At 42.2% G+C, this 11,259-nt stretch overlaps 1 protein-coding gene and 1 long non-coding RNA gene across 2 annotated transcripts; one reads left to right on the top strand and one right to left on the bottom strand.

Annotated features, from left to right (window-relative positions):
- Nucleotides 1–1,861: 1,861 nt before the first annotated feature.
- Nucleotides 1,862–4,176, bottom strand: LOC108899927 (glucose-dependent insulinotropic receptor). The gene is made up of 2 exons (XM_018700669.2): nt 3,586–4,176; nt 1,862–2,828 (listed from the first exon to the last, which is right to left on the bottom strand). Exons 1-2 carry the CDS (start codon nt 4,166–4,168, stop codon nt 2,158–2,160), a joined length of 1,254 nt encoding a protein of 417 aa, XP_018556185.1. The 5' UTR covers nt 4,169–4,176; the 3' UTR covers nt 1,862–2,157.
- A 3,176-nt stretch (nt 4,177–7,352) lies between these two features.
- Nucleotides 7,353–10,670, top strand: LOC108899928 (uncharacterized). The gene is made up of 3 exons (XR_001963627.2): nt 7,353–7,452; nt 8,245–8,361; nt 8,971–10,670. It is a non-coding gene; the product is annotated as an uncharacterized LOC108899928 (long non-coding RNA).
- Nucleotides 10,671–11,259: the final 589 nt, after the last annotated feature.

Consider the following 11,259-nt stretch of genomic DNA (forward strand, 5'->3'; position numbering starts at 1 on the left):
TGACAGAGTTTGTTATTTTCTGGTGGTAAACCCTGAATATTTCTAACTTAACAAGTTGATTTGGTGTTTAGATGATGGTCAAAATTATGTACTAGTAAAGCCTTTGTACTACTTATTACTTTTTAAACAGGACACAGCACTTTAGCGGAGCCACTCAGTGAATATATAGCTTATTTAATCAATAAATTATCAAATTAATTACATCTTTCTTTGCATATATCTGTTTTTATAATTGTTTGCTCTTGATGAGTATTGAACATTTTGTAATTTTGAAAAACTCATTCTACATTTTTAATGGCTTTCTTTTACAAAGGAGCTCACCAAAACAAATTCCTGGCGACTATGAATTGAGCAGTTAAATTCTGAATTTAAGGCTCATGTTAGTGACCGACCTATAACCTGCCCAGCTGCCATAAAAGTCTTTTTTCAGTTTGTGATCCATCACCTCTGGTTTTCTGTTTTATCAGTAGGAAAACCTAAAGGTGCTATATGTAGGTTTTTGCTATCACCACCTTCAGCCATCATTGCATTTACAAGACAAGAGGTTAGACTACTGTCGTGAAGTGGTGCTGTGAGGCAGGACGGGGCTAGCTGGTTAGCATGCTAACTACAAGAAAAGAAGTGATAGAAATAGAAGCAGTAAAAGAGTTAACATCGTTGTTGCTCTCCACTGCCGGAGACAGCTCCTGGCAAGAAGAAGAAAAGAAGTTTGATGATGAATTTGTAACATTTCTTCTAGACTGGTAAGTAAACATTTGTTAATGCTAACGTTAGCTATAGAGCATGTAGCACCTTTAAATCATCATGAAAAATGTGTTACAGAAGTCATAAAAGAAAATGAAATAAAAGCATTTTAGATAATGTTACATTAAGGGTTAGATTTGACAGTCATCAGTTATCTGTCGTTTTGTGTCCAGCTGAGCTTATTGAACACTGGGCTCTGTCAATATCATTCATGCTGCTCAGATGAAAGGAGGGATATAGCCTAACTTTTTGCTGGCAGGCCTCAACACTGAAGAGCTGGTTGTAGGAGGGATAAAGGTACTTCCTATGGTCAACACAGCACTGTCGTCATTGAAACCCCTTAAACAACAAACTCAGACTAACATGCAGCATCTATGGTTCCTTGTTTCTCAAGATATTTGCATATTATTTATCACCAAATCAGATACAACAGTACTTTCAACATTACATCCTGCTTTCTCATGGGTTTTTCCCCAGGCTGCACACAGACAGTGTCTCCTCTTTGTGGGATATCAGACTTGCAGCGAGTGTATAAAGTCAGCGAGAGTTCGTCATGCCTTCGGCAATCCCACAGTGGGACAGTCATTAACCCTTGTGGGCTTGTCAGTAGCACTGTGAAACTGGACTGTTGAACTTCCTGCCTCCTGCTGCCACTGTCCTCTGACCCGGTTAGTCTCACAGGGAACTGGGGCACAAGTCTGTAAATTTTATTTTAATAAGTCTCCTGCCCCGTTCTCATCACTTAGCAGCTAAAATGACTGACATAACAATCCATTCAATAGTTGTCGCTCAAAACCACAGATGCCAACCTCATTGTGGCACTAGAGGAAAAGTCAGGGGGTGACGTAAGTAATTAAAATTCATCCTCAGATGATCATCATGAATGTCCTCAACATTTCATGGCAATGCATCTAATATTTGTTGAGATATTTTAACAAAAAGACCAACACTAAGCCACTAAACCATCGGCACCAGCATGGTTAAAAATAAGACTTTTCCTTGAATACCACGTGATGTTTGTTATTCGTTCACTGCCAACAAATTTTCCAGTTCTATTAGTGCTGAACGTGTGAGTATGGATAGTTCAAAAACTGGAGAAAAAGAAAAGGAGCAAAAGTTTTGACTTTAAAACTTTATTGATGGGTTTGTCTGAAGCCTAAAGGAACTGGGTTGAATTGGGCTTAACCCCAGTAGCACTTAAAGACAGACAATGATTCTGGGGCACATAAGGCCAAACTTATTCATATGAATTATGAGCAGTGTACAAATTTAAATGTAATATTGACAGTAGTACTTAAGGGTAATGTGTTTAATGGTGATATATCTTTATTTTTGGCTTTAAAACTTCTATTTTGAGTCAGTTTCTAAAAGCATCATTCACATTGATAAGATGCTAGTTTCTCTGGTTTTCTTTCATAAGGTTGTTGTGGAGGATAGTACCACAGTGTGGGTCTCATTGTTGCAGGTAATCGGCCGCAACAGTGAGGGAGCTTGAGTCTGCACAGGTGACGAAGGGTCATGTCTTTCTGCGATACCTGGGGGTCCGGCAGTCGACGATCTCCCTTTAAAGCAGGAAAACATGGCTGCCAGCTGCAGCCTCACCTCCCTCTGCCAAAAGGCGTATACCAGGGGGTTGATCAGTGAGTTGGACAGTCCTAGCAGCCACAGATGATTCTCCAACAAGCCTTTGAGTTCACAACTTTCACACAGGATGTGAACTATGCACACAACAAAGAAGGGGCACCAGAGCACTAAGAAGCAGCCCACAAGCACCGCCACCGTCCTCAGGGCCTTGACGTGACTCCAGTAACCGCTTCTCAGCTGCTGATGCTGGTGGTGATTTTGGTAGTGTTGATGGCCGTGGTGGTGGTGGTCAGTCGTCCTGGAGCCTGCCTGCCTGACTCGGCAGATCTGCTTCTGGTGGCTGCAGGCGATCTTCAGGATGTCCAGGTAGATGTAGATGAACACGGAGAGCACAGGGAAGAAGCACGTGCTGTACAGCACGACGATGCCCCCTCCATGGATGACGGAAAAGAAGGCACAAAAGCCGTTGTAGCTCTCCGTCTGCAGCTGCCGGACCATGACTGTGTAGCAGAGGACATGGGTTATTTCACATACGAAGCTACTACTACATACAAACCGATGATCAAGAAAGCAGTCGTCGAACAAAAATGCAACTTAACATTTAGGGGAAACTCCCAACTTCTCTACAAACCCTGTAATTGTTTTCAGAGTTAAAGGTGTTGGTTGGTGAATTGTCAAACTGCTGACTGTGCAGCACCTCTGACACACCCACCAAACGAGAAGAAATGTTCTTTAACGCCTGTTGCACACTCTTTCAAAAAAAAATTTGGACCTGGAAACCGTAGCACAAAAGGTGCACACTGTTTAGAGACTGAACGTCAACCAGCAACGATTGGATCGCCAGATGGAGCAACTGCAGCAATGGAGATGGAAGTACAGCAACTAAGAGTATGGTGGAAAAACCTTGGAAGCATCCATGAAATGTTTAGGATGCTCCAGGCGTTCAGAGGAATCAATTTAAAAAAGGAAAACAGATTATCATACGTCTGAAGCATGTGTCACCAGTTTTTGTTTAATTACTCTTGTTGCCAGAAAGGGGAGAAAATACAGCCACAGGATCACCTGACAAAAACGTTATTTTAACTTCTGCAGCGACACAAGGCATATATATATATATATATATATAGGCAGGTTATAAAATGATCCCTGCTAGTAAAGTGGATGGATATATTACTCAAACTTGACTGCCTGGCCAGCAGGTTTTTTTCTCTTAAAAACATATTAAATCAGCTTAAGTTAAACGGTTTTAAGTCTCACCTGGCATAAACCCCACAGTGAGTGAGCTGATCCACAGAGTCAGCAAGGACCCGACTGCTGTCCCCCTCCCAGACAGCAGGGAGTACCGCAGGGGCATCTTGATGGCTGCGTAGCGGTCCAGTGAGATCAGGAACATGGACATGATGGACGCCGTGCAGGGCGACGTCACGAAGGCCATCCGCATCAAACACCGGCTTTTCCCCTGAGCCGGAGGCGTGGTGTTCGTGGGATGATCAGCGGTGATGTGGCCGTGCTGGTTCCGAGGGATACAGTTGTTGTTGTTGTTGCTGCTGTTGAAGTCCTCCGTGGCCAAGCCGGTGATGGCCACGCCCACCAGGGTGTCAGCCAGCGCCAGGTTGAGGACGAAGCACCAGCTCTGGCTGCTCCTCTTGATGAGTAGCTTCAGTAGAGCGACCGCCACCAGCAGGTTGGTGGAGATGATGAGGCAGGCGGCGATGCTCAGGATCAAGCCCATGACCCGAGGCCCCACGTCGCTCTGGGTCGTCAGCTCGTGGGAGTCCATGCAGCCAGGGGTCAGGCTAACGGAGGGCTCAGTGCTCGCTTGTCCAGTCAAATATAACATGGTGATATTTAAAAAAAAAAAACAAGAGTTTAAGGTGAATTTCTCAACACCTTTGTGCTGTTGAGAGGGGCTGTGTTTTACCCGTTACAGCCGTTGTCCATCCTAACACAAAATCAGGCACTCACAGTCAATTACCATCAGAAAAAACAGAGATTTTCACAGATGCTCAGAAACAAAGTAGGTTAAAACTTCCAGAAAGGCTGTGTAAACCATATCAAATAGCTAAAAATGTGATTGCACGCAAGTAGAAAAGATTTCAAGCATCAAAATGTTTTGATGAAGAGTCACATCAGCCAAAAATCGTCCTGTTGTGTTAATCCAGAGTCTTGTAACGTTTCCCCGCTGACTGATACCAAAGTTTTAGGGAGTTAACTTCTCCGATCGATCTCACCCCCATCTCATCACTGCCCTTTAAATCCTGCTAACAAATGCAGAAGGACAGAAACACTCACAGGATTATCAGCAGGTCTCGCTTGTCCCCTCCTCTCCCCTCACACACACACACACACACGCACACACAACTACCCATCCGTTGCTTATCCGTTGCTGTTGTTGCTCCGCTGGGACTGACCTTTGCCCCGGCCGTCTGCCTGCTGGCTCCGTCCCAGGCAGGAAGATCTCTATCATTATTATAAATTTACTTTATTTATCAGTTTTTATGAGGAAGATTTTTAAAGCTAAGGCTTGATTATCATTGATATATCACAGAGAACTGAAGCATAAATAATTGGGGAATAGATAAATGAATGTAGGACCAGCAGGCTGCTCTGTATTGGGCTCTTTCAGAGTTATTTGGACAGACTTTCAACTTTCTGACTTGTGTAAAAGTCTAGCCCCATTTAGGACTTGTCTTTATGTCTCTATGTCGACGGTGGCCATTGCTGGAGGCATTATGTTTTCAAGTTGTCCGTCCAGACGTCCCCCGTCTCATGAACACTTTGAGGGAATTTCTGAACTGAGTAGATTTTGGTGGGTTTTTGGCCATAAATCAAGAACTCGCACGCTAATTAATTGCAACTGGTTTGAGGGAGCACATTAATCCAGAGCTGACAGCAAAATCTAAAAATTAATAATGTGGAATTAAAACAACTTATCTATTCATAACCCCACATAAATATTTCCTGATCATCATAACTCTCTGGAGTTTACTATTAAAAAAAGATACTGAACCAATTTTACAGCAGCACAAACTTTTTCTCTCTCTCCTTTTTGAATTTTACTGTTATGTCTTGTATGCACTCAAAAAAAGTTGCTCTTATTCAGATCTTTAAATAGTTGTCACTGCTAGAATCGTGAGGCTTTGTGCTTTTAAATAAATGCATAGTTTGTCATCTTCTGCATGAGGATGTGACGAGATGCTGCCTGTTAAATGCAGCATTACACACTGGTAGACTTATTTCTCATGTGAATGCACTTTATTGTTCCATTAAGTTTTTAAAAACTTAACTTAAAATGAGAATGGTGTAAAAGCAAAATGTCCACGAGCGCCTAGATATTTGCTATAAAATAAAACCTCTTGAGGACCCCTGGCAGTCCTTAGACCACTGCAATGTCCAGGGGTTGTTGATTTTGGTTTTCTAAAATTCATTCAGTAGTATAAAACACAACCAGCCACAGCCGTGTTTATGAGCCGTGTAGAGCTGAATGGGCTTAGTTAAACTCTAACCCTGCTGGCTGCCGTCCCATTCAGGCCCCAGGAGAGACATCTGGCATGAAGGGACCATTTTCCACCAGGATTCACACACAAATAGATCTGGCTAATGACGCTATCTCGCTGCACACACTCAAAACATCATCTGGCATCGCACCAGCTTCTAAAACTACACTATGTCCTGGGAGAAAACATGAGAAAAACACAAGGAAAAAAAAACACCCTACCTAAACTTAAACTGGTTAATGATTTGTCCTGATTGACCTTTTAGCTTTGTCTCAAGGAAATGTATTTCATTTTTGCTGCCGTGAGTCAAAATAGTTGCAGCTAAAACAGGATGTTGGAGCTGGACACAACTAAAGAGAGGACACTTCATTCATCAAAGTCTCACAAAGTCTCACGATGCCATAAACTGCCTTGAAAATGAATCATATGTGTGACTTATTTATGTCTTTGGAGGTTTATTTGATTGCAGATATTCCACACTGTAAGAGACTGTGAAAATCTGTGATATATCAGGTTTAAACGTTAAGTAAATGAAAGAGAAGGACGCAGAAATTAGATGTTAGCAATGCTAGCAGCATGGATTTACAGATATTCAAAGTCCCCAGCAGATTAATCTTGATAACTGTGGTTCGACATCAGGCGTTTCCTGTAGTGTCACCAGGAGGTCAGAGTTTTCACTTTAATAGCTTGACATCAGTAACACGGATTGGCTGAAAACTTTGTACATTCATGGTTCCCAGAGGATGAATCCTAGCAACTTTGATCCTCCCCTGACTTTTCCTTTATCACCAGCAGCAGCAGTTTAAAGCGAAATATTGTGACGACTGCTGAATGGATTGCCAAGGCATTTGGTGCCAACATTCGTGTGAGCAATAAAACACATCTTCGTTATTGCATCTATGTTGTTTTTACATTCTGACTTAAAAGCATGTGAACACACCAGAAGATTGACTTCCCAAATCTGAGAATTACTTTATGGCGAATCAATATTATTGTAACCATGTTTACACACTGATGTTAGCTTTCAGCTTACAGCATTGCTGTGCTGTAGGGTCTTAAGCTGATGGTTAAACAACTTTACTGGTTCTTGGCAGAAAATTTTCCACAAAGAGAGAAAAAACAGAAGTGATATGAACGTGTTAGCTCAGTGTGACTGTGTTTTCACTCCTCAGTCAGTCACACAAACACATCCTCAAACATCTAGCACTGCAATCCCAGCCGGCCCAGAGCAGCAGAGCACCATTTCACCAGGTTCAATATGAGCCGAGCGCAACGCAACCTGAGAGGAAAGATCCTCTTTTTATCACCTCTCACTGCGCCTCCCCATCCCGACAAACCAAAATAGCTCCAACGGACGCACAATGTAGGAATGTTATTCATCCCCTGCTAGACCTTTCAGGACCTTTCAAAACAAAGTGTGGGTCAGCAGTAATTGTGCCCACTGCCCAGCAGCACCCATGGGAGCTGGGATCCTGTTTACACCTCTGCCAGCGCCATCCTCCACCCGCTTTGACGGAAACTTGTAACTCCACCTCCGCCTGGGATCTGCTCTGAAGGAACTTCTGAGACCAAAGTGAGGAGTTCTCCAGTTTTGGAAGGAAAAAGTTCTTCGGGCAGGATTGTTAAGGTGATGATGTTGTCCGGGGGTTGATGTGTGGATTTAGCTGCTAGTTCCTGTTGTTGTTACGCACCACTGTGGCCTGCAGCAGAGTCTGAGTTGTGTCAGAGGCCTTGGAGTTGTCCCAAGACCAAAATCCCAAATTTATTATTCTTTCAAATCTCACTATTTCATTCCTGCTTCAACTCTGCTCTGGTCACATGGAGGACAACAGTAAAAATGAACTTTTTAGTTTAACATGAGTGGGGAATGTAAACATACTAGTAAGAGCATCTCAGATGGTTTTATACGTCACATCATCAAAATGAATGAACTTCAGCGTCTCCAAAGTTTGTTCCCTACTTCTCTACATCCAATCTTTGAAATCGTTTATTAGACAAACTTCATTTAGAAACACCACTGTAAAACCAGGCACTCAAACGCCTCATTAAAAACTAATTTCTTTAAGAGTTTTAAATAGTCCAGTTCTCATTCTAAAGTCTCTCAGAGACTGTGTTATTGTGCGATATGCTCGAAATGAAAGTTGTAAATGAATTAAAAAGAGTTTTTATGTGTTAACTGTGCTGCCATTAAGGCCAGGTCTCATTTGTAGAAAAGATAACAGAAGTCAAAAGACTTCCTGGTTGATTAAAGGCTAATTAATACACATAATTATAGCTCTACAGCCAGCTAAAAACATATAACACATTCAGTCTAGGAGTGAAATAAGAATTCAAGAATACATCTACATTTCCTTTTCATGTCTGATCTTGTCGTAGATGATGTGACAGTGACAGCCTCTTGCCTTTGTGTCTCTATCAGACTGAAGATGTCTTTAAAGAGGCGGCTGCTGTCTATGTTGTTGTGCTGTGTTTACTGCGTGGCCTCGATCTTCTGCTTCCACCCAAACCGCAACAACTGCTTCTCTGTCGGAGCTCGGTGAGTCCGTGTGCGTCGACGTGTTGTTAAACGTGAACATTTAAGAATGTGTTTGTTACGTTGACTAGAGGAAGACTCTGACTGTAGCAGGATTGGAATATCTGACCTTGGGACTCTGGTCCTCTTTGGGGACTTCAGTGCTTCATGTGGGCAACAATGGAGAAACCTGGAGGAACAGATACTGAGAGTTACTGTATTTGCTAAGAGTGAAACTCTTAGTCTGGAGGTTCACTCTGCCCTTTTCTTGGAGCTGTGACTTATTAACAAGGAAAGTACCAGATAATGTGAAAGTGAGTCCAAATGTTCAACTTGACAAGAAAGCCAGCAGTATTTTATAGACAGACGATGGAGCAATGACAAGATGAGGGAGAGAGAGCCAGGACCCTCTATCCAGGAGGTGAAGCCTCCGCTACAAGCCACAGTCTGTGAGCTTTTGCTTGAAGAAGAAGAAAGTGCTCTTCTTCTGTGGTTAATGAAAAACCCTGTTAATTATGAGTATAATTTGATGGACCTTTCTCTCAGGAGACATGTAGACCTGTAAATCACAGGTGTAACAGTTGATTTAGGATTTCCCTCACACTCCCTTTCGTTTTTCTTCCTTACTCTCAGGAATCTGGTGTCAGTCGTCCAGCAGCTTTACCAGCGCGTCATTCGCCTGCTGCGCACCACTCTGTGATCCTGTTTTGAACCGTTAACCCTGAACCTGCCCCGTCTCCGTGGCCAGCTGCGTCCAGCATGTCCTCCAGTAGCACATTACCAGTTAAAAAGAGAAAGAAGAAACAGAGGAAGAGCAATGGCGTCGTGTTCTCTGATCTGCTCAACACTGCGTTTCTCTGACTGTACTTCAGCTGAAGAGAATCTAAAAAATGTATTTTTTTCTATTGATGCAGGTTAACATAATGACGCGAGTGAGGTGGGAAGGATGTCAGCAGTCCTCTTTTAAATGCTTTTAAAGCAGGTTCACTAGTTGCTCTGCACATGCCGAGGAATAATGAAGCTCAAAGAAATTTGCTCGTGACCAAGAGGATGCTGAGAGAATCTGTCACATGTGACGGAGCAAATTCTCTCCCCTTCATATTTGAGGTCTATAATTTGGGTAAACCTATCCAAACCTATCGATCTTTTAGCTGAAATGCTTATCCTTAAGGGTCGCAGGGCGGATGGAACCAATCCCAGCTGATACTATCACAATGCCGACATACACACAACCTCTCACATTCACACCTACAGGTGATTTAGAGTCACCAGCTAACCTAACCTGCATGTCTCTGGACTGTGGGAGGAAGCTGGAGTACCCGCAGGAGAACACACTCCACACGGAAAAGCCCAGGGTGAGTCAGGGTTTGAACCCAGAACCTCCTTCTTGCTGTGAGGCGATGGGGTTAACCAAACCCAAACCCAACAAGGAGCAAGATCTGAGGGGAGACTGGATCAAGAAGGGGGCCCAGAGAGAGTCACAATCGATCTGAAGCAGACCTGAGGATAAACAGATCTGATCCAAACTGCAGTCGACTGAAATAGAGAGAGCACTAACACTTGCCTACAGACAGGATGAGGAAAAAGCTGCAGCACTTTTTTCACGTTTACAGCAACTAAAACGACTTTGAGGGATGGTCGGCCCAGGTTACATACCACTGGTTGTGTGCAGATACTGTTTTGAGATATCTCTGAGCTTTGTGCCTCTACGGCAACAGAAAGGAGGTGAATGGAATTTAGTTTGTGGAGCTCAAAGCAATGAAAATGACATTTAAAAGAGGATCTAAATCTTAAAAACATGTCCCTGTTATGGTGGATTCTCCACAGAAAACAACAGGTTCCACAGGGAATAATTCTGCGTAAGAAAACAGCTTCAACTTTTCAAACGCTTACAGTGAGGTAGCTTGTCAGGAAAACATAAATATGGGTTGTTGTTGTTGTAGACTGTATGAAAAAAGCTGCTGATGTGTTGTTGTGATGAGGACAGTTTCTCCATAGATGTTGAAAAAGACAGACGTCCACAGCAATACCCAGAGCAAGCTTTTTAGTGCCGAGATGAAGCATTTTCAAAAAAAAATCTAATCTTTAGTAATGTGCTACAGTGAAGTTTTGTGGTAAAAGAGCTGATCACAGATATAATTTTAGTTGTAATGCTTGAGTGAAGTGAATGGGCTCTAATATTCTGTGCTGCCTGTTGAAAACAGTGGTGATTTGAGCGTTAACACTGAGCTATGACAACTGTCCACTGAGATGATACGATTGATGACTTTAACTTGAAGTTCTGCTTCAGCTGGTGTGTCTGGAGACTTATTTCATATCATAATTTAAATGTACTGTAGATGAATAAATAAAACAATAATAAATGATATAAATCTACAATAAATCTATGTTGTCTAATTATTATTTTTTTAAGTGCAAACTTTTATTGTGAAACCCCCTGTGTTTCTATAGTTACCAGAGTGCCAAACCCATTGTCCTTTGCAAGGGTATGCTGCATTCGTGGTGTGTGGGAATACAGCCATCAGATGACCTCAAACAAACATAAACAAACCATTGAAAGGTGTTGAAAAAAACATGGGGAAAATGTATTTGTAAAATGTTTAGATTCTTCTGATTGGTCCCAAATTCTGAAGACACTGAAACAACCTAAATCCACAGAACAAGTTCTCCAAGATGCTTTGAAAAACCTACCTGTCAAGTACCTTGAAAAACTATGTGCAAGTGTACCAAGGAGAATTGCTGCACTTTGTATGAGGCAAACTATTCACGGTATTATTTACTTTTAGGGCTTGTATTCACTACTTTACCACACATTATTCTAAACTAAAATTTCTTATTATTTTGTTTTGTTTTGTATCCACTAATGGAGACCAACGCAGTTCGTCAACAGAGGATTTTATTTTGAAAGTATTAACGGAAATC

Source organism: Lates calcarifer, linkage group LG20 (assembly GCF_001640805.2).
Source record: "Lates calcarifer isolate ASB-BC8 linkage group LG20, TLL_Latcal_v3, whole genome shotgun sequence".
Classification (NCBI taxonomy): Eukaryota; Metazoa; Chordata; class Actinopteri; family Centropomidae; genus Lates; species Lates calcarifer.